General features: G+C 48.9%; 6 protein-coding genes across 6 annotated transcripts; 4 read left to right on the forward strand and 2 right to left on the reverse strand.

Moving 5' to 3' along the window:
- Nucleotides 1–30: 30 nt before the first annotated feature.
- Nucleotides 31–2,619, forward strand: FPOAC1_011007 (uncharacterized protein; the record flags this gene model as incomplete). Its single annotated transcript, XM_044855394.1, has 2 exons — nucleotides 31–63; nucleotides 121–2,619. The coding sequence occupies 2 exons, from the start codon at nucleotides 31–33 to the stop codon at nucleotides 2,617–2,619; spliced, it is 2,532 nt and encodes an 843-aa protein (XP_044702707.1).
- Nucleotides 2,620–6,007: 3,388 nt separating this feature from the next.
- On the forward strand, nucleotides 6,008–9,618 carry FPOAC1_011008 (uncharacterized protein; the record flags this gene model as incomplete). The annotated part of the gene is made up of 3 exons (XM_044855395.1): nucleotides 6,008–7,474; nucleotides 7,525–8,552; nucleotides 8,601–9,618. 3 exons carry the CDS (start codon nucleotides 6,008–6,010, stop codon nucleotides 9,616–9,618), a joined length of 3,513 nt encoding a protein of 1,170 aa, XP_044702708.1.
- Nucleotides 9,619–13,684: 4,066 nt separating this feature from the next.
- Nucleotides 13,685–14,941, forward strand: FPOAC1_011009 (uncharacterized protein; the record flags this gene model as incomplete). The annotated part of the gene is made up of 4 exons (XM_044855396.1): nucleotides 13,685–13,864; nucleotides 14,018–14,419; nucleotides 14,490–14,789; nucleotides 14,849–14,941. The coding sequence occupies 4 exons, from the start codon at nucleotides 13,685–13,687 to the stop codon at nucleotides 14,939–14,941; spliced, it is 975 nt and encodes a 324-aa protein (XP_044702709.1).
- Nucleotides 14,942–15,907: 966 nt separating this feature from the next.
- Nucleotides 15,908–16,400, reverse strand: FPOAC1_011010 (uncharacterized protein; the record flags this gene model as incomplete). The annotated part of the gene is made up of 2 exons (XM_044855397.1): nucleotides 15,908–16,243; nucleotides 16,323–16,400. 2 exons carry the CDS (start codon nucleotides 16,398–16,400, stop codon nucleotides 15,908–15,910), a joined length of 414 nt encoding a protein of 137 aa, XP_044702710.1.
- Nucleotides 16,401–17,706: 1,306 nt separating this feature from the next.
- GNG1 (Guanine nucleotide-binding protein subunit gamma) lies at nucleotides 17,707–19,092 on the reverse strand (the record flags this gene model as incomplete). Its single annotated transcript, XM_044855398.1, has 4 exons — nucleotides 17,707–17,827; nucleotides 17,899–18,141; nucleotides 18,416–18,426; nucleotides 19,054–19,092. The coding sequence occupies 4 exons, from the start codon at nucleotides 19,090–19,092 to the stop codon at nucleotides 17,707–17,709; spliced, it is 414 nt and encodes a 137-aa protein (XP_044702711.1).
- A 3,098-nt stretch (nucleotides 19,093–22,190) lies between these two features.
- On the forward strand, nucleotides 22,191–25,537 carry TIF32 (eukaryotic translation initiation factor 3 subunit A; the record flags this gene model as incomplete). The annotated part of the gene is made up of 3 exons (XM_044855399.1): nucleotides 22,191–22,193; nucleotides 22,310–22,573; nucleotides 22,652–25,537. The coding sequence occupies 3 exons, from the start codon at nucleotides 22,191–22,193 to the stop codon at nucleotides 25,535–25,537; spliced, it is 3,153 nt and encodes a 1,050-aa protein (XP_044702712.1).
- Between the last annotated feature and the right edge of the window lie 1,566 nt (nucleotides 25,538–27,103).

The following is a 27,103-nucleotide window of genomic DNA, read 5'->3' on the forward strand; positions in this document are numbered from 1 at the left end:
CCCACTTCTATGTATAGAAGCCGATAAATCATGGATTCAGAAGACGGAGAACTGTTCATAAAGGTATGCCATCTCTTATTCCCATGCACAAATCATGGTAACTGACATTTTTGTTCTCAGCAACTTGCCGGCTTCGTACGTACGCACGAAAAGGCTTTAGCCAATGCTCTCCAATTGCGCCGCCAGGTCCGACATAAACCGTCTCAAAGTACCGGCTCAGCGACGTTGCTATCTCAAACCTCGACTTCTCTACCCGAACGACCCTCTACCTCAGCCTCTACATCCAGCTCGCTCGCAGCCGCCTTGTCGCTCGGGTCCCTCAGCTTCACATCGCACAATGCCAAATCTGCAAAGCTGGCACTTACACCCCATCACCTGTTCTACCTTCTCTCTCGCTTCGAAGAACTCAGTATCAATGTTGGTCCTATGAAGGTCCGGCTCGAGAACCTCCATGACAGTTCATCATCAGCCAATTATGTTTCGTTTCTCAGCAACACCCAACGATCCAGGAGCAAAGGCTCAGATATCGACTCGATACACTCTGTCTCAAGCATGCGAAGTGTCATGTCGGGCATGTCTGCATTGTGGTCGAGCTTTGGTATCGGTGCTAGCATCTCTGCCGCTAGAACGGAGCGTCAAAAGGCTGCTCTTGAAGCTGACATGAAGTATCTCTATTCCGCTTTCACCAAAATCCCTTGCTTGAAATTGGCACCTGATTGGCGCGCTCGTTTGATTCGTGGATATGAGGAGTTTCCCTTCGATTCCGCTGTTCCTCTTTATGTTTTTAAGAACTTGCAGGCTCTCGAAGTCAGCAGTATTGACTTCCGACAGTTCTTTGGTTGGGACCGTCTTGCCGATCAGCTGCGCTCGTTGACGCTCAGACGTGCCGGTATCGAAGACCCTGCAGACATTCTGATTGACATCGTGCTGGATGATATGGACAAACGCCGCAGACGGGTATCCAAATCCCAATCTTCTCCCACGTCTGTTTGGGCAGGTAGCGGTAGCCCTCGTCGAAATGTTGCACACCCTGAGCTCAACCGTGCAGTGTCCGCCCCGAGCTCCCCGGGTCCTCATATCGACATGAGAGTCGGTTCAATGACTCCAAGTGAACATGCTATTGAAGAGAGCAGCCGAAGACAGTCTCTGAGCAAAGAAGACGAGCACAGTGACGAACAGCAAACCTCACACCAGCCCTCTCGTCCCAGGAGCAGTTCACCTCCTCGTCCAACAAGCTCCAGAACTCAGTCACATCCTATCCGGGGAAACCATCACCGCATGAGACGATCTGGATCTGGAAGCTCCCAGTCCAGTTTGTCCGATTCTTGGACTGGCCACCATCACTCTCGTGGCAGCTCTGGTAATTTACTTGCAATGGGAGTTCTCCCCCCTTCCAAGTGGCGTTTTCTGAGACACCTGAGCTTGGCTGATAACTCGATGACATCCATTCCACGCAACAGTCTCGCACCTCTTTCCAACACGCTTTATTCTCTTGACATCTCTTCCAACCTCTTCAGCCAGGTCCCTGATAGCCTTGCTACTTTGACTGCCCTTCGAGCTCTGAACTTATCTCACTGCATGATCGACTCGCTTCAATCTTTGACGCGCAATCCTCTCCCTGCTATCACTGCTCTGAACCTCCGGGCCAACAGACTTCAAAGCCTTGCTGGTGTGGAGAAACTCGTTCCCCTAGAACGACTCGATTTGAGAGATAACCGCTTGGTTGACCCAATGGAACTTGCAAGATTGACTGGAATTCCTGATATACATGAGATCTGGGTAGAGGGAAACCCTTTCACTCGTACCCACAAGGACTACCGAATCACTATCTTCAACCTCTTCCGTAATGCCCCTGGCTACACGGAGGATGTGATTATCGATGGCAGCGGTCCTAGCTATGTCGAAAGACGTTCTCTAGTAGACCGACCTCCTATGCCTGAATCCGTCCCTGTTGTTAAACCACAGGCTCCCGAGGTGCCCACGGTTGATCTGAGCAAGCCGACCGTTGTTTACAACATTCCCAAGGAATCAGCTGTTCTCCGCAAGGAGCGTCCCACCCCTAAGGCCGTTATGAGCGAAATCAACACAAGCTCAACGCGCCGCCGAAAGACACCAAAGAGACGAATTGTTGATTTGGCTACTCCTGAGGCTCCTCCCTTTCCTACTCCCGTTGATGTTCAGGTCGCGAGGCCACCCAACGCTGCGATTGTAAATGATGGAAACTACCGAATTTTCCAACAACCTGAAGGTCAACCGTTGCCTGCTGCTGTTTTGTCACCGAATTCGCACGCCGTCACTTCTCCTGAGGTACCGCGAATTGACACCAATGTATTCTCAAACATCCCTGCCATCTACTCTCCAAGTGACGACACTTCTAATTGGACAGAGCCCCAGGATTGGGATGCTGGTGGTGAAATTTACCGTCAAAAAATCGAAGCTTTGCGAAACAGTGTCGGCAATGGCTACCTTTCGGTTCTGAGTGAAGAGAGCTGGACCCCCGACCGTTCATCAGATTATTCTCCGCCCAACATCCCATCCGGTGCAGTCATGCACACAGCGCATACTCCCATACATACTCCTCAAACTCAGCCCATCCATAGTGGCCGAACTTTGGGCTAAGTGGAACATGAGACACCAGCAGAACTGCGCGTTAAGGAAGGCGGTCCCCAAATGATACCCATATACCCTCTCTGCCGTGGAGTTTGCTGGACTCCTCGGTATGATTCGATTCTCTGTCTTGCTTGGCTCTGAACACCCAAGCTTGGCCACATTTGTGTTTTACGTTTTACTGGCATTTGCAATGAAATTACGGAGCATAGCGAGGCGGCGTTCTGAGCAGAAGGCATATCTGCATTGTTTAAGCATTCGGAAGCAACGTATATGTTTCTTACCCCCTTGTTCTAGAGATTTCAGTTTTTTCGAGAGCCTCTATAGAAGGAAAGGGTTTCGTTTTCGGGAATGCCTGCCACTCTCTTCCCTGCCTATGCGGAAGAAGAATCTGTATTTGTTTTTAGTTTGCAAACTGGAGTCCGGACAAGGCGTTGATAGGAAACGGGCATTTGCTCATTTGCATTATTGGTTTTATATGGCATGGTCAGAAGAAGAAAAAAAGACTTGACCCATGGTCTGAACGTCATACGATCTGTGGTTGCTATAGTGAAGCATTGGAGATTGTTTTAATACACGAAAATCATTGATTTGTTGAGTTCATCTGCGTGTTGCTTCTGATTGCTTAACAGCAGCCAACATGCCCGTTACTGTCTCAAACGTCGACTTAACACTACGTATTAGTGCGTGGTATCCATCCTCTGTAATCACACCTGAGTGCTCTCGTCAGTCATCGGGCTTACTGAACCCCTGGAAGGAAAATGACCCTTCCATGTTCCGGTGATGCCGTCGCGGAAGAAGTCTAAGAGATTGGGGCGGCCTATTGGCTGGCGTGACCAAGTCAGCAACCACAAGTTTCGCATGACCCTGTTTTAACCTGACGCCACAGAAATGAAGGCTACACTTCCGGTCACGGTGCAAAACCTTCGGGTCACGGTGTGGGCCTAACCGATAAGGCCGATAACAGCTGATAAGGCCGATAAGGCTAAACTATGCCTATTTCAGCTAGATCTCTTCATTTTCTTTAAAAATCAATCATCTCTTTACTCTTTAATAAAGGATAGATAAATATATATAAATAAATTCCTTTCTCTCTTCTCTTTCTTCTCCTTTTTCTCTTTTTTAAAATATCTTTTTTCTTTACTTATTATATATATTTTTCTAATTTTTTAGACTGAAAAATAAACTTACTAGGATTTAAAGAGACTAAAAAGAAAAAGTAATATAATTGGCTATTTACTGCCCCACACCGTGACATGAAGGTTTTACACCGTGACCGGAAGTGTAGCCAGAAATGAAGGCCAATCTTGGGGCAGGTTGTAACTAAATTGAGTATGAATCAACACGCGAAGCGCTGCATTTGGCTTACATGGTTCCTGGCATAGCTTAGAGGCTTGAGATGGTGGGATAGATGTAGACGGTACTTGGCGTTTGGAGGAGCGGGCTGATGAAGGAACGAAGGCCTTGGAGGTGGTGTAAGTTTAGGACTTGACCAATTGTTTGAAGTTGAGCGGCGTCGTCATTCCAGGGCGCGGACAACTGCAAGATGTGATATTGTGGCCATGATTAAGCGAGGCTTGGGTGAGTCCTGTCTCAGAATTGAATTCTTACCTCAGAATTGAAGTCATTCGATGAGGCCTGTCATGTGCTTAAGTTTGATGTGAAGATGTCAAGGAGCGATGCGTGACAATATCCACGACAGTCGATTTTCATTAAGTGTTGAATGACAACCTAGGAAGTCATCACATTCGTCTACTTTAGTTGGAAAAAACCCTTGGCCTTCCAAGGCTTCGGGTTGACTTGTCTGTGTCTTGTGAAGTCAATTGACAGAAGCTTAAGGTTTCCTGTTCATCTCGCAAGACACCTTCTCGGGTTGCCTGATCACTCACCACTACCAGGTAGGAGGTAGGTACCTTAGTAGCTATTAAAATAACATCCACGACTGTTAGCGGTGGCATCAAAGTCAGTCGTCACTGGCGTCTAGCATGAACCTAAGGACACACGTTATAACACTATAAACTGATGCACAACTCACGACCATGGATCTTGACGTTCGCCAGCCCTTGGTAGTTAGGGATGAACTGATGTACGAGTGACTACTACGAAGTAGACAGCAAATGGATCCGCCGAGATCGTGCCCGTTCTGGGGCCGCTTGGGTGGATCGAGAAGGATAGTCCCGTGGTCGGGATAGTACTAGGGTCGCTAGATCTGAGGCCATCGTATATACGGCAAAGCTCTCATGCACGTATCAATCACGTAGTTTGTGAAGTTTCAGTCCGGCTTCATTTTGATCGTTTGCGGTGGCTAATAGTACAGCGTTGGAAATGCAAGGTCAGTTTGTCCGTTTCACATGGGTGATTACCTGGGATGTCTAATCTCACAATGCCATATTTATAAGAAAGACCGACACGTCAGGTTGAAAAGGCGGTAACGCAGATCTATGAGGAGTCTTTGACCCAGTTCGCTTACACGGATATCCAAGTTTCAATCAGAGTGGACATGGCATGGGACCTGGGAACGGACCCCAGATCCGTCATTGACTCAGATCTTGCCTGAGCAAAAAAAAGATGTTCCTGCATGGCCAAGATTTGTAAATTCATCAAATGCCATGGGTTGTGTTTCTTGAATTTCAACACATGTTTATATCAAACACTGGAACAATGTTTGACCATCACTAAAAAAGAAAAAAATCATATTTAACCTGGAAATCATACGTCATTTGGGGTTACTACAGTTGAATGGAATTTCTGCTACCCACTGCATTAGTTAGTAGGTAGGTAGTAGTTAGAGCTACGAGTCGTGTCGGCTTCGATAATCAATCCAACAATGTCATTCAGTCCGACTAATGTAGATCTTGTTTCCCCACGTATTAAGATGCAACCTGGAAACCTTAAGCCTGAACAAGACTAACAGACATGTGAGCTGCAGCCTGCAGGAGTAGGTACATATTAAGTCCCAGGGCCAAGTCTATCGAAATTATAACCCAGACAGAGTGTCGCTAAAGGTATGCACAAACAGTCACATGTTTTTTGTCTATCAAGCCATTCCCTGCTGACTAAACTGCACCAAGCCCCTGCTCTACAAGTGGCCCGTGCCTGCTTCGCGTTCAGGATCGTTGCCCCGAAGCAAAGCCGCCAGCCGATTCGACGTCACGTATCTCCTGAAAGTCGCGATTTCTATCAATATTCTACCAGCCAGGCCTCATCTCGACTATCTTTCCCCCCGTACTCAACACAGAATCATTTTCTGCGTGTATGGTTCCTTTCAAATGATCGGTGACCCTGCCAAGCCTCCAACTGAGCCAGCGCGCCACCTTCTCCCTGACGCGATTAATCATCCTCATCTACCGCCAGCAGCACATCGAGCCTTGTATACACATCGCTGTTGACCCCGTTCATGATGGCTCCGGCGTCTCCGACTCTTAGGAGACCCGTGACTGGGCGTCGTAGAGGGCGTCCTCCAGGTTCAACCAACGCGGCCCGCGCCGCAAGGGCTGCTGCTCTTGCGGCAGCTTCTGCTACCGAACCTCCACCAAAACGACGCCGATATGCTCCTGCAGGCTCCAGATTCATTGCTGGAGGGGCTGGTGGAGGTGGCCGATATGTCACGTCTGATATTTTGGCTACACCAAATACCGCTGGCCCTTCAACATCATCCCGGTCACGAGCCGCTGCGCGCGAAGCCATCAATGGCCCTTCACCATCTCTCATGCCCCGGCGCGAACGAGGGGCTCGTACACGAGCTGCCGGAAACGAAGATCTGGAAGAAATGCAATGGGGCTCCGCTGCGGCTATGGCCACAGCGGTAAAGCAAGCTGAAGACTACAAGCCTCGCGAAGAGCGTAGCTGGGAAGACTTCCATCCTAATTTAGATATCGAGGCCACTTTCTTGGTTCTTCGATCCGAACAAGTCGATGGAATCCCGCAAGAGCAGCCAGACATGTCAGCTATCCCGATGCTCACAACACCTTTGGACGAGACCAGGACACCTTCGAGACAACCGAACCCCGCATCAACCGGGAACACTCCAAATCCCCAAGGTCGTTCAGACTCTAATGCCGGCGATGCTCCCACTGAAACCCCCTTACGTCGCCCTCGTCGACCGACTCGAGACGTTGTCAGCTTCTACAGCAGCCGACCTTTGGATCTCATGACAACACCAAAAACACCAAAGATCCTTCCTATTCAAAACCAAACACCGAAAGAGAAACTAGACCTCAAGCTACCTTCATACCGCAAGACGAATCGCATTGAACTGTTCGAAAGCAAAACGTTTGGCCAGGCACGTTATGTTGACAAGGCGATGAGCAATGTCGGTTATCAAGAAAGCGACCATTATATGCGTCCAGACCAATCTTTAATCAAATCCTCTGATCTCCACGCTGAAGATGACGGCGACTTGACTGATGCCACTGCATCTGAAGAGCCGGTTTCCCATCGACGAATTGGCCGTGTAGAGTATGACATGGACGAGCAAGACGACATGTGGCTTGAGCGATTGAATGTTCGTCGCAAGGAAGATGAACTCGAGGAGATAACACGAGAAATTTTCGAGATCACCATGACGAAAATCGAAAAAGAGTGGCATGCGCTGGAGAAGCGAATACCGAAACCTAATCCCAAACCGCCTCAAACTCATCGTCCCCGATCAAGCTCGGCTGCGGCAGTCAATGGTGAGCCGCAAGGAGGCGAAGAGCCTGACTCTAGATGTGCAATTTGCGATGATGGAGACTGCGAAAACACCAACGCAATCGTGTTCTGTGATGGCTGCAACCTTGCAGTCCACCAAGAATGCTACGGAGTACCTTTTATCCCAGAAGGCCAGTGGCTGTGCCGCAAATGCATGCTTTGTGGTCGAGGAGTTCCAGTAGGTTGATTTGAAATCATACAGATAGGCTTTTATGCTAACTTGCACAGACTTGTATCTTTTGTCCCAACACCGACGGAGCGTTCAAGCAAACGAATTCATCCAAATGGTCTCATCTCCTTTGCGCGATGTGGATTCCTGAGGTATCTTTGGGGAACCACACATTCATGGAACCTGTTATGGATGTAGAAAAGGTGCCTAAAAGCCGTTGGAAACTGACATGTTATATATGTCGACAACGGATGGGCGCCTGCATCCAATGTGGAAACAAGAACTGCTACCAAGCGTTCCATGTTACATGTGCTCGAAGATCTCGGCTGTTTCTTAAAATGAAGACGAGTCAGGGTGCCCTCGCCGTATTAGACGGTGGCATGGTTCTTAAGGCGTTTTGTGACAAGCATTGTCCTCCCGACTATGCGCAGGAGCATAACACCCACCAGGCCACAAAAGCCGCCAAGAAGTTCTACAAGAGAACCATGAGAAATCGCATCTGGGCTGACAACACCGTCACTGCAAACAACATTGCCGCGCGGCACCGTGATGCGCTCGCTGAACAACCGTCAGATGAGTCGCAGCTCACGGGAAACAAGAACTCTGCCTCTGGTGACAAGAAGAAAGGGCAGCCCCCAAAAAACTTGTGGAAGATGCCTTCAGGTGCGCCTGTTATACCCCAGATAGTATTTGAGATTGTGGAGGCTTCAATCCAAAGATTTCCTTTCCGTAAGCGTAAGGATTTCTTGAGTGAGACATGTCGCTACTGGACCCTCAAAAGGCAGAAGCGCCGCGGCGCTGCACTCCTGAAGCGTTTGCAGCTCCAGATGGAATCGTTTTCTTCAATGGAGCTAACACGACGAGACTTCGCGGCGATGGGCTCAAGCGGAAAGACGAGATTGACTCGACGCATCGAATTCGCCGAAGACCTAGTGAAAGAACTGGAGCAGCTCAAGAACCTCGCAAATCAAATTGTCGAACGAGAACAGATCAAGGTGGATGCTGGTGAGCTCGAACAAGAATTTGTGGATGAGTGTTATTTTCCCGTTGCAAAACTCCTCGACCCTGCCATCGACAGGGCGATATCGTAGGTACAATCTTCACTACGACTTGTGGCAAAAACTAACTGGTTCAGATTGGACAAAGATCTCTTCAGCGACGGCTTAGACAAGCTCCAAACTCGCATAAACACCCGGTTTTACGTGACAGTAATGTCGTTTGCTGTAGATCTGTGCAAGGTTATCAGCGACGGCGTGGCTGCCACACCTCAATCTAAATCATCTACGGACGCAACTCAAGACGAATCAAATGATACGTCGCCTGCCAAGACCGCATTCTCTGATATCCGAGAACGACGGAAACTGGGGAAGCGAATATTGAAAGCAGTACAGCCGTTCCTCGAGGCAGCTTTACGAGTTGAATCTGAGATCTCTCAGAAGCCATTCGAGGGTTTACAGAAGGAGTTGGAGGACACCATCGAGAAGAGCGTAGAAACTCGTCGTCCACTGACTGCTACAAGCCAAGACAAGTTGACGGATCCTTCCGATGAAGCGAATGACACCATCATGGTTGATGCTGAACTCCAAATCACTGTCAAGGCTGATTCGACCGAGGGCGGAGATGCAATGGATACCACGTCGGATGACGGAAATATCGACGTGAGCACTAATATTGATGTGGACACTTCAGAAATCGCAAAGGCGGAAGCAGGAGGGAAGCAGGAGTCCCTCCCCAACACCGTGCAATCATCTGATACGCCTCCTGGCACAGATGGTTATGTGTCAAAGCCTCAGACTGCGCAGTCAGGGCCACCTACACCACCTCAGTCCAATGGCAGCCTCGGGTTAGATCCCTCGGACCCGCTTACGGATGGAGGGATACTTTGGTATCTCAAAGTGCTTGACCCGAAGGGGACTTCGGTTCTTGAAGAACAGTGGGCTGGCAGGGATGCTGTCCGAACGCTCAGCGAAGATCTGACGGATCTTGATGACGAGGCACTAAAAGGGCTGGGTATGGATGTTGATAACGCAGTGGCATCCGCTGCCGTAGAAGCGGGTGAGAAGGAAGAAGTGAAGGCGGCAGCGGAATCTGTGGGTGGCAAGACCAGGGCGAGCAAAGCGAAGAAGCGGAGGGCATCAACCCGGAGACGATGAATCCTAATGGACAGGTGCATTAGGGTAGCAGACTCATTAGTGAGTGGTTTTTTTCGACATGTTGAATTCGGTTTCGGTTGCATGGGATTATTTCTTGAGACTACAAAGGGCTATACAGAGGCACTCGAGCTTGGCGTTCAAAGGCAGGATGGACACTATAACTACAGGGTTATCTCTTCTTTTTTGAAGGGATCATGGGATGGGAAAAGGCGTTGGCGGAGGACTCCGCAATGGAATGCGGAAGCCAAAGGGCTGGCTCAGCAATGGACTGTTTGAGAATATTTTAAGCCAAGAGCTACGATATCAATGCACAAGACTAATTAATGATAGTGGATTGTTTATATTGACATTAAGGCCACCTTTATCTCGAGTGGTATTCCAATGCTTCGTAACTTAACCTACAGCAGTAGGTAGAGAGTACTGCATCTAGAATCTGAACCAACCATCAGGATATCAATAAAGTTAGCTGCTAGAAGTGAAAGAGACGAAATTAGTAAGCCAGTTTATGCTACTAAGGCTACACTCATTAGACTATTTATCTGTGTACCCTGAGACTTCGGAGACCAACTTTTCTGCTATCCACAGGTACCTAGGCAGCATTTTCATATACAGAGCAGAATATGACAAGATAAAGACGGGCGGGTAGAAACTAACAGTGACATGTTCGAGAATTTTGAGTCAATCATATCACAAAGGAGGTCTGTATCTCATGATTCAAAGTGTGTCTCTAAGCTGTTAGCCGTGCTGATCAGAGCGTGTGTAATTGCGATATCACGTGAAACATCGAGATTAGCAGCTGGATGAATGATGACATTTTCTTGATATGACAAGGTGCCACACTCGTTCGTTCCAGTTGCTTGCCTCAATATAGACTCTCAGAGACAAGCTTGCATTATCGTACACCGGCTGCATGTTTAGTGGGGCATGGAAATGTTATCCTGACGCAATGCTGTTGAGGGAAAGCTGATGGTCGGTGAAGGGTTGGGGTTGTTTCTTTTATTACCGAAAGAGTCGAAGGAGGGACAAAATAGATTACATATGAACGATTTGTTACCGTCTATTTTGACGACTGACGTGTCTGAGAGCAAGAGTGACAAGCTGTGATACACAGATGATTAGATGCTACCCTCGTCGAGCTTACGTGGGATCAATGGTTCAACCGTTCTATTGTAGACTGAGCTTAACTTTGTAGAGCTAGTCCCCCGTCGGTCAAATAGTGAGTCCTCGTATACACCGGGGCTTTGGTCTTGGTTTAGTGTTTCCAGTTATCGAGGGGAAAACAAAGCAACAGACGATGGATAATGATCAGCATGTTTTACAGAAAATGGGCATGTGCCGTGATGTGTTGTGTGGAAGCCGAGTGGCAATATTTAGGCCGTCTAATGCACCGATGTTAAGAAATCCCATGGGGTTTATGGAGATGATCCAGAAACACAGCCCGCGGACGACGGGCTTGACGTGTAGGTTTAGAGGTATGGGGTCTACCTACTAAGATAACTTAGTGCCTACCTCGGTATGTCGTGGCATTATCAAGACAACATCTATTTGCTATAGCAAACGAGAAACTGCACGAATACATAATTGGGATTGGATGTCACGTATCCGCGCAATACGACTTCAAGCTCTCCCATATACATATTTTTTATATGGATATCCATCCATGGCTAAAAATGCATGGATCTCATTTGAGACAAGACACCCCCTGCTGCTGCTGCTGCACTTCACGTCGAATCAGCTCTCCCGATCTAAAACGCACGCGACAGCTTCTTTCTCTCTCGTGTATGTATTATTGTCAAGGTGGCTAATGAGCGGAGAGTTTTTGATATTCGGTACTGGTGGACTGACTGAGCTAAGAAAGCCGAGAGAGGCTGAGCAGTATGAAACTGATATTTAAATTGACTTGGTAATTAAGCGCCGACGAATCCGGTCACTAAAGCTACCTATGCAGTAAGTCTGAGAGTTGAGATGGACGCCCCCTTTTTGTCTGTCTGTCCCCCAAAACTTTCTAATAAACTGGATATTTTCTTCTGCAGAATGGGATGCGGAAGTGAGGGTATCCATACTTGGGCATCCAAAGGGCAGCAAGTAAATGAGACTTTTTAATAATAGACAGAAGGAAATGAGACGTTGATTTCAGCCAAGCAAGCGAGACAAGTAACCCAGGACGACGTGTACATACAGCTACTGACGAAGCAACTGTGGAGGGACTCTGAAGTCGCAAGATGAGCTACGTTCCAGTCTCTTGTTGTCGCATGTGCGTTTGCTTGATTGTCGAGAAAGCCAAGCTTTCATGAGGTGACTTTGATGTGAAGATCGCCATCCTGTACTCTGTAGGATGAATCAAATCTTGCTCAAGACAGCCCGAGGTGCCCAGACAGCTCCGAGCCCGTGTTGGACCGGGCTCAATTATAGCGGCCTCCCACTACAAGCTAGCTACAGCTCAGTAGTCCCAGCAGCGTCGTCATCCCTGTAGTCGCATCCCCAGAAAGCTCCCGAGTCCCATTCCAGCTCATGGATAAGTACCTATCCAATCCTCGGGCCCTGTACTAGCGTCCTTTGAGCCAAGGCAGGTACCGTCGCAGGCAGACCCAAGCGCGGGTACTACAGAAGGTCTGGGCTTTTTTTTTTTTCCTGTAGTGGATGGCTCTAGCTTGCAGTTTGCTTTTTGGTGGTATCCGTAAGGTGTAAGGTGGTGGTGACGAGGACCTTAGGTACTAAGGTAGGTAGGTAGGTAGTAGAGACGACGGACTGGATGGACTGGATGGGTAATGAAAAAATATCCCCCTCCCCCTTCCGTTCTGAGAAAACCTTCACTTCAACCCTTCAAACTCAACCCGACGACGACCGAGACGAAGACGTTACCTTACGTTTATCACCGTGTTAGCCCATCGCCAACACACTCTGCGAATATTTTCCAAGCTGCCCATCTTCGCGAAGAGCTGCTTTGATTAACCCTGCTCCGCCATTTACTTTGGCCCCAGACGACGACCGACGAACCACCGTGTCCGTCCTAAAAACCCGACTCCAAATTCACTGATCGCGCGCCCGCTTGGCCGCCCCAACACAAATACATCACAAGACGACGACAGTAGCGACGACGAGAATATCACTTCTCATCTTCAAAAGGAAAAAAAGAAACAGAAAAGACGATCGAGTGGCCTCTTTGCTACTCTTGACCTGTTTATTGTACAAAGGCGACGAAGCGTCACATATTTGTTGACGCATACCTATTATCTCGGACGAGGATAATAACAAAAACTCGCGCTGACGGTGTTTTGTTCTATTCTCCTCTCCGGCTTGCCCCCCGTTTTCTGACGCCCTGTACCTACGTCTCTTTCTGGTACAGTTATCAAACAACCAAAGTCGGTGGCCCACTGCGGCAACCACGACGACGACTGTTCTTGTCCTTGTATTTGACGTGATCTGATTGTTTTGCAATTCAATTCGGTATCGACAATCTGCTTGAGTCGCTCCTCTGCTGTCAATTTCGCTTTCAACCCTCGAAAGCTTCCGCAGCTATAGCAAATTCTCTCCCTGATAGAGAGACGTGATCCCTTCACGGGTAAGTTTCTATTTGGTGCGCCCCATTCATTATTGCTCCCTCGCTGGCTCGCCGCGCCGCGCCGTCTCGTCTCGTCTCCCCTCTTGTTCCCCTCCCGCACTACCTACGCACCTTGTCTGGCTTCTCCCCTCCAAATTTTCTGGGCTCTCCTTGCTGTTTCCACCATCGCAACGCAACCCGTCTTTTGCCTCAATATCCATCGTCAAATTTTCACGCTTTGTGTCGGTCAAGGCGTTTTGCGAGTTTGGAGACAATTTTTTCACTTCCATTTGTCTTTTTCCTCCGTCTCTCTTTATCTTGTACCTTATTGCTTCTCCGGTTTCACCGGCTGACTCGGCCAGATTTTTTGTGAAGTGCATCTATCCATTTGCTATCATATTCCACTCGACAAGTTGCCCCCGCAGTTGTTCTGATTAGCGATCTTGACTGCCGCCTTCCTCCTCCCCCACGCGACCCTCCCTCATTTCTACCGCGGGCTCGCTCTCGCCAGCAAATATCCTCGAAATGGCAGACCAACACGAGGTCGATCTCGACTCTATAATCGACCGCCTACTCGAAGTGCGAGGCAGCCGGCCTGGCAAGCAAGTCCAGCTCCTTGAAGCTGAGATTCGATACCTTTGCACCAAGGCTCGTGAGATCTTCATTTCTCAGCCTATCCTCCTCGAGCTTGAGGCTCCCATCAAGGTAAGTCTTTTTCCTCTTCTTCTGTTTTTTATAAAAAAAAGTGACTCGGCCGTTTCAACTGGAGAATGATACAACGACTTCTCCGCCGTTGTCTTTAACCTGAGACAACCAGGAGAATCAATGGGCTGACCTGCCTTTTTGCGCATTATTTAGATCTGTGGTGATATCCACGGACAGTACTACGATCTTCTCCGACTCTTCGAGTACGGTGGCTTCCCTCCTGAGGCCAACTACCTCTTTCTTGGCGATTACGTCGACCGAGGAAAACAATCTCTTGAGACCATCTGCTTGCTCCTCGCCTACAAGATCAAGTACCCCGAAAACTTTTTCATCCTTCGGGGCAACCACGAGTGCGCCTCTATCAACCGTATCTATGGATTCTACGACGAGTGCAAGCGTCGCTATAACATCAAGCTGTGGAAGACCTTCACCGACTGCTTCAACTGCCTTCCTATCGCTGCTATCATTGACGAGAAGATTTTCACCATGCACGGTGGTCTGAGCCCTGATCTCAACTCAATGGAGCAGATCCGCCGGGTTATGCGCCCTACTGATGTGAGTGCATTCTGCCTCGTGCAAACGATGAGGTGCATTGCCCCTCGGGTTTCATACTGACGTACCCCAGATTCCTGACTGCGGTCTTCTCTGTGATCTTCTGTGGTCTGATCCCGATAAGGACATTACTGGTTGGAGCGAAAACGATCGAGGTGTTTCTTTCACGTTCGGTCCTGATGTTGTCTCGCGTTTCCTCCAGAAACACGATATGGACCTTATTTGCCGAGCTCACCAGGTTGTTGAGGATGGCTACGAATTCTTCTCCAAGCGTCAGCTGGTTACACTATTCAGTGCGCCCAACTACTGCGGTGAATTCGACAATGCTGGTGCTATGATGAGCGTTGACGAGAGTTTGCTGTGTTCTTTCCAGGTGAGTTTCAAGAACAATCGTTTTGATATGGAGGATGCTAATATTTCCCCCCCAAACAGATCTTGAAACCCGCTGAAAAGAAGCAAAAGTATGTTCAACTGAATGGCAGCAAAAACACGCCAATCAACTCCCCTTCCAAGATGAAAAAATGAAGAATTTATGCCAACAAATTTTGCTCAACAGGTTCGGACGACGTTAATGATCGCAACCCCGACCGAAGTGGATGGCCACTGCGACGAAGAACGAACGACTCGACTCGGGACTTGTCTCGATCGAAGCGCACCTCCAATCTCCGCCGTCTCGCAGCTAGCCTTGCCACCTGTGGTGGTAGGGAATGTTGGTTCACTGGGAGGGTGACGGAACTTAAGAGGCGCCGGACCGCGACGCTGATTTTTGCGAAACCCGAATCGTCTCTAATGCCTATATGCGAACTTGATAACGACAAACGGCTGTTTCTTAGCTCCACAGATAAAACATTGACAAGACTTGTTTTTTGAGTTGCACACAGTTCTCGGATTCCATGCATATGATCCACGGGACAGACGATCTGATGTCATATGTCTGCTCCGCGTAGGCTGGCCCGTGGACAAACGCAGTTCGGGAGGCAGGTGATATATTTCTCACTTTATTTCTTGTGATGACGAGGATAATCCATCGACGGCTAATCTGGCTGGGAGCGTTTTAACGGTCATGTTGCATTTCATGGACGAGGTTTGTGTGGTCTCAGTCGTTGCTTAAAGGCAACCTCTGTATACGTTTTGTGCTTTTAGTTGGGTCTGATGAGGGAGGAGACAGCGTTTGCTTGATTTTGCTGAGTGATCTGGGAGCTAGTGGAAGTTGACCAGGAGGATAGAAAATGTTAATTGCTGTATGAATTGTGAGCTAAAAAGAGATTTCGCTATATTCCCATGAGTCTTATTAATCGTCTTTGTTTCCGAGTCCTAGTCTGGAGGAATGTGTTTGGTATATAGAAACCAGTCACCGCTATAGTTGGTATTGTGCATTGTCCTGGGAACTGTAAGCGGGCTCCTGTTCTAACTGGCCCTATCTGATGTCACTGCGCACTCGTGGCATCATAATTTAACATAAGGCATTCAAATGGACTCTTTATGGACATGTTATTGGCAGTCCTCGCACTTCTTGTCCTCGGTCTGGATTGTCTTTTCGTCCACTGCATCGTCATTCTTCTTACCCCCATCCTTCTTCTTTCCGTAATCTTTGTCTACGTGGCCCAGATCCCTTTCCGGTTCAATGACATCTCTTACCCTTCTCTTGAGCTCCTTTGTCTCGGGGAAGCCCCCATCTTCACGACGGTCCCAGAGAGTTTTGGTGGAGGCGGCTTCTGCCCCCGGAGCCTGATGGGTGATGGAAACGATAAAGGTTCCGCCTGTGGAGGGCTGGAGAGCGACTTCGCCGAGGCCTGTAGAGAATGTGGACAGTAATTCTTGAGCGTACTGAAGAATGTCAGCCTTTTGTTCATGGGGTGTGCCATTTTATATGTCTCATCAGTTGAGGCAGATTTGGCTAACTTACATAGGCTGCTCTTAGCATCCATTTGCATTGCGTGCAAAATTGGATAGAGACGCGGGGAAGAGGCGTTTGGCTGGCCATGCTTTTAGTATCGATCGATGGTTGTTAGCTTCTATGTAGTCGGTTCCGGGAACGTCGTGGTCTGTTTCTTGGCTGGGCCGGCTCTGATTTGACTTTTTATTTCTTTTCCGACCGTGGCGTTGGGGTTCAGAGTTTCAGCTGTAGGAGTAACTCAATGCCTTTCTCAAGCAGCGATCCTGATGTCCGTTTTGATAGGTGAGACTCGAGAGAAGATTCAGAAGTAAATAAGAAGACAGAGAGATTAGATAGGCTCTGGATATGAGAATGATAGATATAAAATGGGGTGAGCTGATGGTTCAGAGTTCAGACACAGTGTTGCTGATTAGCTGATGTGATTGATGCAAGCCTCTTCTTGGTCGAGAGCTCGACCCAGACGATCCACTTGACTCGCTCTGAGGTTGATCAAACTGAACAACTAACATTTTGATCGGGTGGGGTCGGACGAATGCAAGCAGAGTCAAGCCATGTAATGCATGGTGAGTGAGGGAGCAAATAATGTCTGAAAACGACAACTCAATACAATTTATATACCAGCCATATAGAGAGAGGTTCAGAGCAACATTAAAGTCAAGGACAAGCAATTGCAGACGGGTTGAGTCTAGTAAAGACGTTGGAAATTCGAATAATTAAACTCGTCGACTCATTGACAAGAAGTAGAAATTGGCTTGGGAAACGTACACGACATGGAAACGATACCTAGATGATAACAAAAAACGAGAATAAAAAATTGGGAATTATTACATTCGCGAAAAGCCCGATCCGTTAACCGTTTCTTCGAACCCAGACCCAGACCTCCTGGTGGTGCTTCAACCTCCCCTTTGCGGTCTCGTGGCAGCCACTCATGTCTCATCCAGCTGGAAGGAAAGCATGGGCCGAGACAGAATTAAAATCACCTTGAACTATAGTTCCCCTTGCTCTCTCGCTGTTGGCTTTTGTGACCCGCTTAAATGGTATCTTGGGGTATTTCGATCTGGGTCCCTGTGGTACAGCTGGATCATATGGATATAGGCTTTCCCCCCTTCTGGCGCTTCGTCAGTGGGACAGTTTGTTCCTGACAGTTCCCCAAATGACTGTCGTGGATGTCGTTGTCGTGTCGCTAGCAAGCGCTTCAGTATCCAGGGCCCATTTCGCCCGTGTTGTCCGAGTAACCCATACTCGGATCTCCTTAATTTACTCCCCTTAAATGCGTCACAAACATATCAAAATTGACTGCGGCCCTCCTCCAATCGCTGAATCATTGTCGACATTGCGTAGTAGTTGATTTTTGGTAATCCGTAGTGAAGAAAAAGAATTGCAGCGATTGGTATTACATGACCACACAGCAGCCACCAGATTGTTGCGGCGCATAGGGATCCTCGCCCTTGGGGACAGCGCCCCAGACGGAGGGAACCATGTAATCCCGAGTGACATTGCAGTAAGCGATAATGCTGTCGCGGGATTAGTTACTGCAAGAGAGAGAAAAAACGCGACAAATTCTGCGCCAACACTGTTTACATACCTCTTTGACGCTGTGCTGACGGGGATGCGTTCTCGCTCAAGATCCTCGCGCAGGCGATTGTTGAGCTCTGTTAGCCGTCGGAGCTTGAGATCAGCCATGGACTGCTTGTTCTTCTTGATCTGCGAAGGGTCGCCGACATCGCGAGAAGTGTACTGAGGCATCTTGAATCGGGGTACCCAGTGAATTAAGTAATGGTATTTGATAAAAGAATCACGACGACTGGGCGCGCGAACACGTTGAGAACTGCCATTAAGCAAGGTTAGTCAACTGAAGAATCTATTTCGTACTGGTTTCGAGGCGTGATGAAAGCGTCGCGACATGAGCAAAGAGCGGACCAAGGAATTGAAATGAACGTGCTCCGAGTCAATCGAATTTCTTTCGTTCAATGCCAGTACAGGCGGCTGGTCGAACAAGTGCCTTTCATCTCGTAGTTGATCTGGTCGTGGAAAAGGCGAATAATGCCAATGTCGTTCGCCCCTAATTGATGGCGGGTTCGATTGCTTGGAAAATAACTTACGGAGAGTCGGGCTCGAGTCAAATGAATGACTCTGAGTGAGCTGAAAGCTTGCGAAGCAGCTGAAGATGCAGACGAGAACGAGAGGATCGACGGTCGGGACGGTATTCGGAGGTCGATGGTTGGGTTGAAACGGGTATGTGAAAGAAGAAGAAAAAAGGGTCCGTCGAAGCCAGGGAAAGTGGAAATGGATGGGTAAAGGTAAGGAAGGTAAGGTTTGGTGAAGTTTGGTGGCAGAGAACAGGAGCGGGAGAATGTGATGGGAAGGACCCGGGGGGATGTTAGCCTGGTAGGGGGGGAAACTGCACCTCACTTCACTGAGTGGAACCCCCCCGAGCTAGAGACCTGAATTGATGGAAGGTACCTACCGCTACCGCTACCGCAGCCTATAGGCCTAATCCATATTCAGCAGAGTTTAGTTAGAGCCAATAGTGGGGTCGTATCAGTAGAGAATTGACCAGTGATTTTCGTCTGGCGGTTGAGGAACTTGGATGCACGGATTTTCTGAATGGCTCGTGTACTGCGGGAGCCCTGGCAGCAACTGGGGGCATAACCTTGCTAGGGGCCCTTTTTGCGGAAGGACGCTTTCATTGCTACTACATATTAGTACAATCCATGGATGTATATAATAAGAGGAGCACAATATGCTCGGACGCTGATTGTTTGTTCTCAGGAAGCATGCTATGTGCACCTATGAAAACATAACACAAACCCACGGACCAGGTGATTGGTACTTGATGTCCTTCTTTTCTTCATCATGAGGCTGGATCTGATAACTAGCTATCGATGAATATAATAGTGATACTCTGATGAGCTCACTCGCTCTTCTGTCCCATTTCCAGCAATTGATGAAATTTGTCTCGTCTCCTTATCCCCTTGATCGTCTTAGTCTCCATCAGCCGAGAAGCTCGCGCCATTGGTTGGTAGCGGGGCTGCGGGGCTGTCTAATCCCCTTGGACCCAAAATCAAACTCCAATCCGTTTACGTCCAGGCTTCTCATTTTAGCTGCAAAGCTACAGGCACTTGATATTGCCTCTCAGATTGTGAGGAGAGAAACCTGAATCAGCAACCCTCCTAGTCAAAGTCTACAGTGGCTGGGGTTGAGGTTGAGAACATTGTGTTGCTTTTCTAACAATAAAAAGAAAACCTAGATGGTCGATTGGCCAACGTTGTCATTTCATATTAAGAACGAAAGGAAGCTTAATAATTAATGATGACACGCATGTTTCAAACAGCCCATCCCACATTCCCATCTCGGCTTCCCAAAGGACCGCTGCGAAATCACAATCAAAGTATCTGTATCGTCCTCGAGATTTGTTAGCCATTAGGTAGAAATGACAAGATCCACCACCAAAAGCGCGACTCCGAAAAGAAGACATGTCGAAAAGGCATATGACCTCGGGCATAGATAGGTACATGCAAGTACATCAAGTGATTGCACATGGTACCAAGTTGGGGGACGAAGACCAAGCTCTTGATCTCGTCTCGACCACTTGGTGCAAGCTTCGAGCCAAGGACATCAGGATCCGAACTGTTCACGGCCTTTTTTTTGTAATAAACCGATTCACATTTTTCTTTGGGGGATCATGTTCGAGGCGAGACATCCACAGTCTCCGTTTTTGTCGCTTCCCGCTCTCGGAACGCTGCAGTAGCGGCCTGCATACATAAAGGGGCTGCTTTAACCTGCGGGTTAGGGGGGATCTCCAATCGACTGTGCCTTGCAGAAACCATCATCTAGGAATCGATGAGTGAAAACGTCCGTTTTCAAGCCTCGTGCATGTTCTGACAAGCCCAATGTTGCTTTCAGAAACAAAAACCACTGATGCGTTCGGTTTGTTTCTCATATTCCCTCTCTTATTACACCCAGGCCCTTAAATGACATGCTAATAAGCTACCTAGTAGCTAAGAATCCAGGATTGTCTGCTAAAGAAGAGCCATCAAAGCTCCACCAAGAATTGCTAGGGTTCGCGTCGTGATTAAGATGAGACCCGTCTTGGCGACACAACAAAACTCTTGAGAAGGATTTAGTCCGACAGGTCACGATAGTTTTTATTCTCAGGGTTGTAGCATGGGAAAGGGCTGTGTAGCCCTGCACGATGATTGCTATTTTCCGTTTCGGATTACTGTGAGCTGCTGCATTTGAGCTGGGGCTTAGCAGCCGCAAGTGCTCACCAGAGAGTGAAACATTTCTGTATCAAGATGCACAGTATTGCTTTTGTTATGTTGCTTGTTATCCAACGGCTCCAGCTCTCTCAGCCTTCCGCTTCCCCCCGTACCAACGTGTCTCGGTTGCCAATCCCGCTTATGAGCTGATTGCTTCTCACCTGTCTTGACTTCCGTGTATCGACGTGGTCCAAGCCAGTGCACGCCTTCGGCATTTTTACACGATCCGCGGTCCATGTACCTGCGTTCTACCCCTGGCCAGGTTACCATCTCATCTGCTCGTTATGTGCATCCGTACTCTCTTATGGGCTCAAAATCCCAAGCTCGGTTAATTCCAAGTGGACAGTATTGATCAACGCCAAGCTGGGACCACCTGACGCCATTGTCAAGGATCTCCTGTTGATGAGTACGATAAATATTGAATGACCTCTCGACACAAGACATATACAGACCTCGGGTTATCAGAAAAATTGGCCGCTGGAAGCATAAGAGACGAAATTAGTGGGCCACTTTATGCTCCTTAGACTATAGCTCTTAGACTATTTATTTTTGTAACCTAAGACTTGGGAGGTCATTTTTTCTGCTACCCACTAGGTAGACAGAGTAAGTAGAGGCTTCTCTCCTTGGTTGCCAAAGGTTAGTGCTCTGAGTCATTCTCAGTTATCTACGTTGAATGACACATGAAATTAACCGATATGCAATCATGCTATGAGGATAAATTAGCTCGATATCTCCGAACCTAAATTTCGGAAGAGATGCCCGCCCACATTTCTATAACGCTCCGTATGTCGACTGCTCCTGTCATTTTACTAAATCTGAAGGTGATTTCAATAATAAATACGTAGTATGTCCCAACAATCATACTTGCTTCTCAGAATATTGAGTCAAATTGTAAATTTAAATCCGATTTGCAACAAACCTTATCGTAGCAGCGACTACGAGAATTATACATGTATGTGAACTAAACATTAGGGAGCACGTTCACGCCGTACACAATGACGTCCAACTATCTTGCTCAGAGAGGCCTTTTGCGAATCACTCGAGTAGTAATCATATTAGCGTGCTATTTAAACTACGAGTCTCTATAGATACCCATCTCTTTCGAAGAGAGCTGGGTTTACACAACACACCTCTCTCAAGCAGCTTGATATGTCTTTGATAGGTACAGAACACGTAATAATAGCCTTTCTCTCAAGGTTCAAGATAGCTTGAGAACTTCTAGATCACTTGCGCACCTATCAACTTTGCTGAAACGCTCCCTGGATGAAATTGACGTCAATGTCGCTTGTTTCGGATTCTCAGCTGCTCCAAAGCGACCAACTAAATCACCCCGTCGACAAGAATTGTGGCTTCCCTTCCCAACTAGCCACAGACGGTTTATCACCGCCACAACTTTACACATTGGCTGACTCAGCGTGTGAAAGCCCCTCCTCGCATGCTGTAGCGGCCACACACGAAAAACGAAAAATTCATCACAAGAAGGGTGCCTTGCAACACCATCACGAGTGCCGGTCGAATTTCCTCAGCTCTCTCTCCCCGCCGGCTGATCGATCTCGGATCATCGTTACCAACTCTCCTCTCTTAGTCAAGTTATATCTAGAGGAGGTTGCCCAGCATGGTATGTGAATGCCTTTCTTTGTTCCCACCGCCGTGACTCGAGCCCTATCTCCGTTGAAGCCTTACCCCTCCTCCACACTGTATCCGTCATGATGCTGACTTCAAGTTTTCCAACAGCCTCCTCCGCCACACCAGAAGCCCGAGAATGTTCTCAAGAGGGCCCATGAACTCATCGGTGTCGGTCAGGCTTCCGCTGCCTTGACCCTGCTGCATGAGCACATCACCAACAAGCGGTCCCGAAATGTTCCCATCATGTCGCTGGAGCCCGTGATGCTCCTCCTCGTCGAGCTCTCCGTCGAACAGAAGAAGTGCAAGCTTGCCAAGGATGCTCTATACCAATACAAGAATATTTCGCAAAACACAAATATTGCTACCATCGAGGTACGTACATCGATTACAACTTGCGTCTAATCGCAAATCGCTATTGAGATGTTTCGGCGCTAATACAAGCATGTACAGTTGGTCTTGAAGAAGTTCATCGAGCTCGCCGTTGAGAAGGTCACTGCCGCCCAGCAAAAGGCCGACGAAGTTCAGGAGAGCATTGATGCTACTGCCGGCACCTCCAACATCGACGATCTCGAGGCAACCGAGACCCCAGAGTCTATCCTTCTCGCTACCGTCTCTGGCGAGCAGTCCCGAGACCGCACTGACCGAGCCATCGTCACCCCTTGGCTCAAGTTCCTCTGGGAGGCCTACCGAACTGTCCTCGATATCCTCCGAAACAACGCTCGTCTCGAGATTCTTTACCAGAGCACCGCTACCCAGGCATTCGACTTCTGCCTCAAATATACCCGCAAGACTGAGTTCCGCCGCCTTTGCGAGCTGCTCCGCAATCATGTTCAGACCGCGGCCAAGTACTCTTCTCAGATGCACGCTATTAACCTGAGCGACCCCGATACTCTGCAGCGACATCTCGAGACTCGTTTCCAACAGCTTAACGTCGCTGTTGAACTCGAGCTCTGGCAGGAGGCTTTCCGCAGTGTTGAGGATGTCCACACTCTTCTTAACCTCAGCAAGCGACCTCCTAAGAATGTCATGATGGCAAACTACTACGAGAAATTGACTCGAATTTTCCTTGTGGGAGGCAACCACCTGTTCCACGCCGCTGCTTGGTCCAAGTACTACACTCTCCTCCGCCAGTCCTCTATTCTGGTCGCCAGCGGCCAGGGCAAGAAGTCTGATAACCCACCTGTATCCGACGCCGAGCTCCAGAAGGCTGCCTCTTTTGTCGTGCTTTCCGCTCTGGCCATCCCCGTTATCAGCACCAGCCGATCTCGCGGTGCCATGGTTGATTTCGACGAAGCCAGAAAGAACAAGAACTCTCGACTGACTCACCTTCTTGGCATGTCTCAAGCCCCTACTCGTGCCAGACTCTTCCGTGATGCTCTGTCCAAGTCTCTGCTTCAGCGTGCTCGTCCTGAGATTCGTGAGCTCTACGAAATTCTCGAGGTTGACTTCCACCCTCTCTCCATTTGCAAGAAGATCTCCCCCATTCTGACCAAGATTGGCGCCGACTCTGAGATGGAGAAATATATCCTCCCTCTCCAGCAGGTTATCCTTACTCGCCTGTTCCAGCAGCTCTCTCAAGTCTACGAGACTGTTGACCTTTCTTTTGTTGAGAGCCTGGCCCAGTTCCCTGAGCCTTACCAGGTTACCCGTGGCACTATCGAGAAGTTCATCATGAACGGTAACAAGAAGGGTGATCTCTCCGTCCGCATGGCCCACGCCACTGGCGTCTTGAGCTTCGACAACGATGTCTTCTCTTCCTCCAAGGCTAGTCACGGTGGATCTTCTGCTGGCTCTGCTGAGTCCGAGACTGGCACCGTTCAGCGTCTTCAGAGCACCCCCTCTGAGATCGTCCGCTCGCAGCTTACCCGTCTCGCCAAGTCTCTCTACACCACATGCCACTACGTTGATCCCAACTTTAACAAGAGCCGTGTCGAGGCTCGCGAGGCTGCCCTCGCTCGTGCTAAGGCTGGGGCCGAAGAGGAGCATCTTGCCATTCTCTCACGAAAGGACCTCATCCAGAAGCGCAAGGAAGTTGCTTCTGAGATTCAGGCCAAGAAGGAGAAGGAGAATGCCCGTCAGAAGAGACTTCGCGAGCAGGCTCTGCAGGAGGCTGAGGATCTGCGACTTCAAAATGAGCAAAAGGAGCGCGAGGCCAAGCGACTCAAGGCCGAGCGTGACCGTGTCCGTAAGGAGGAGCTCAAGAAACAGATCGCTGATCTCAAGATGGGTGATAAGGCTATCGATATCGATCTGGAGGACCTTGATAACCTTGACAGCAACCGCTTACGTGCTATGAAGCTTGCTCAGTTGGAGCGTGAGAAGAACGATGTTAACGAGCGTCTCCGCATCACCGGTAAGCGCCTCGATCATCTTGAACGTGCTTTCCGTAAGGAGGAATCCAAGAAGCTGTCCGAGGATTATGCCAAGCAAGTTGAGGAAGACCGCAAGATCTACGATCAAATGAAGGCCCAGAAGCTTGAGGAAGCTGAGCTCAAGCATAAGGAGAGCGTTGAGCTTAAGCACCGACTCAGCCGACTGGTACCTCAGTACGAGAAGTTCCGTGACTCCCTGCATGAGCGCCGCCGTGACGAGTTCGAGAAGCGTCGCCGCGACGCCGAGCGAGAGCTTGAGAAGCAGATCACTCAACGTAAGAAGGAGGTCCGCGACCGACGTCTCCGTGAGAAGCGTGAGCGTGAGGAGAAAGAGCGTGAGCTTCGGGAGGCTGAAGAGCGCGCTGCCCGTGAGAAGGAGGAGCAGCGCATCCGTGATGAGGCTCGCAAGGAGGAGCTTGCTAAGCTCAAAGAGCAGCGAGAGAAGGAGCGTCAAGAGACACTGGAGAAGGCCGCCCTTCAGCAACGACGCGAGGACGAAGCACTGGCGCGCCGCAAGGCCGAGAAGGCTCAGGCCTCTGCTGGCTTCTCTCGTGGACCAGAGCGCACAGAGTCCTCCGAAGCCAAGAGACCTGTGTTCGGCGCTGGCAAGTGGAGAGAGCGTGAGGCTAATCGTGAGGGTGGTGAAGCACCTCCTGTCGAAAGGTCCGATTCTAATGACCGACCATCTGCCGGTGGTCCCCCCAGAATCGCCCTTGCTGGCAACAAGCCCAGTTGGCGAGAGCGTGAGGCTGCTAAACAGGCGGCCGGTGGTAGCGGAGCCGATACTGGATCTTCCACTCCTCCACCTCGCTTCGCGCCCAGGGGTGGTGCGCCACCTATGGACCGAAGCGGCTCTGGCCGTGCTGAGGACGATCGAAAGCCGTCTCCAGCTCCTGCGGCGGAATCTCAGCCTGCATCACGAACAGCTGGCAAGTGGGTTCCTCCTCACATGAGGGGCAAATAAGTGGTTAAGGATGACATTTGCGACTCATGGCGTTAAAAGGTTTGCTTCCATGTAGGAAAAGTAGTAGTAGTCCTTATGAATCAATACAAGCGACTAAGCACACGAGCACCATTACAACCGTTTCTTGATTGCGAATCAAAGTTTATAGTTATTCAGGAATAGGTTAGGATTTTGAGGTAGAAAAGCAAATAATGACATGTTGCGACTCTTTAGGAAGAAACCAAGTGCCACGACCTGGCTAGACCAGTTGTCTATTAGTTTGCATTCCTTGTGCCTGGTCGAGGTTTTATCACGGCTTTTGTGGCTGCCAGATTTGAGCCTAAAAGCCAACTGGTAAATTTAGGCGATTTCTTGCCCTGACAAGTACGTAGGCAGTGAGTCGCTGAATAGTGTCATGACATGGAGTGTTCTGTTTGGCAGCTATAGGCTTGGCTAGGCTTACGAATTACAAATGCCAGATTTTGTGAGTCAGATGGATTAAAGTGTTGCGTAATGTTCCGGTTTGATGGAGCTGATAGCAGGTATACTCTACCTATCTAGGTACTGAAGAAAATCAAATAGTCCGAGCTTGAGCTTACGGTAGTCCCATCGATCAGCCTCGATGCTGCCGACAAGACCAGTCGAGGAGTTCTAACACCAATGTTCTGCAATATAGCACCCACCGCAGCAATCCGTTGCGGTTGACGTTGTACTGGTATACATACAATCAGAGTTTGGTTCCTGGATCCTCGGCATCTTTAGTGAACCTCAAGTCTTCAACGGTTCATTCTTGAAACTGCAAGCTCTTTGACGAGACCCATGCTAATGGAGACATAGTTTAAGTATGATCAGATTTCCTTGCATGAGGTCAGACTGACCAAGCTACTGAAGCCAGTAGTGGCACTTCCATGATGCGGCGTTATGCTTCCCTTTGTGTTGCCGATCCCAGGCGGACAAGATCGAACCTGACAAACTCTTTCGCACAATGGTAAGCACTATTTGAATGAGCTTCAGACTGCTGAGTCGTTCCAGGTTTAACGATCTGTTCTCGCGCCTTGAGACGGTTCATTGACCGTGGGTACCTAGTATGATGGTGTCCGTATAAGTAAGTGTCCGTGTAAGTGTCACGTGCGCACTGACTATCATAGGTAAGTAACCTCATCTCTTGACCGCAGCTTCATCTATGCAGCACAACAGAATGGCAATTTTATCTCCAATCTTCTATAACGGGAATGGTTTGGTTATAAATCCCCTGGTGGCTGAAAACCCAAACAAATTCATGAACAAAAGTTTCCTCCATTATTTGTCCAATCTTGACCAAATCCGGCGACGAATGAGACCGGCCAGACCGATCATCAGCCGTCTAGGTTCTCACGGCATGGGCTTTCCGATGATTGGCACCGGATCTTTCTCCTTCTTGATAGGACAAGACTGGGGATGTCGAGGAGTTTTGCTGTGCTAGTAGATCGACGACCAACGGCCAGCAAACAACAGGACGCCAGCAAGTGCTAAGTCCACAGCTCAAGAGTCGACTGAGCAAAGTCATGCGGGTCCATGATTCGCGATATCAATTGCTTGGGATTGGTA

The sequence above is a fragment of the Fusarium poae genome, chromosome 4 (assembly GCF_019609905.1).
Source record: "Fusarium poae strain DAOMC 252244 chromosome 4, whole genome shotgun sequence".
Classification (NCBI taxonomy): Eukaryota; Fungi; Ascomycota; class Sordariomycetes; order Hypocreales; family Nectriaceae; genus Fusarium; species Fusarium poae.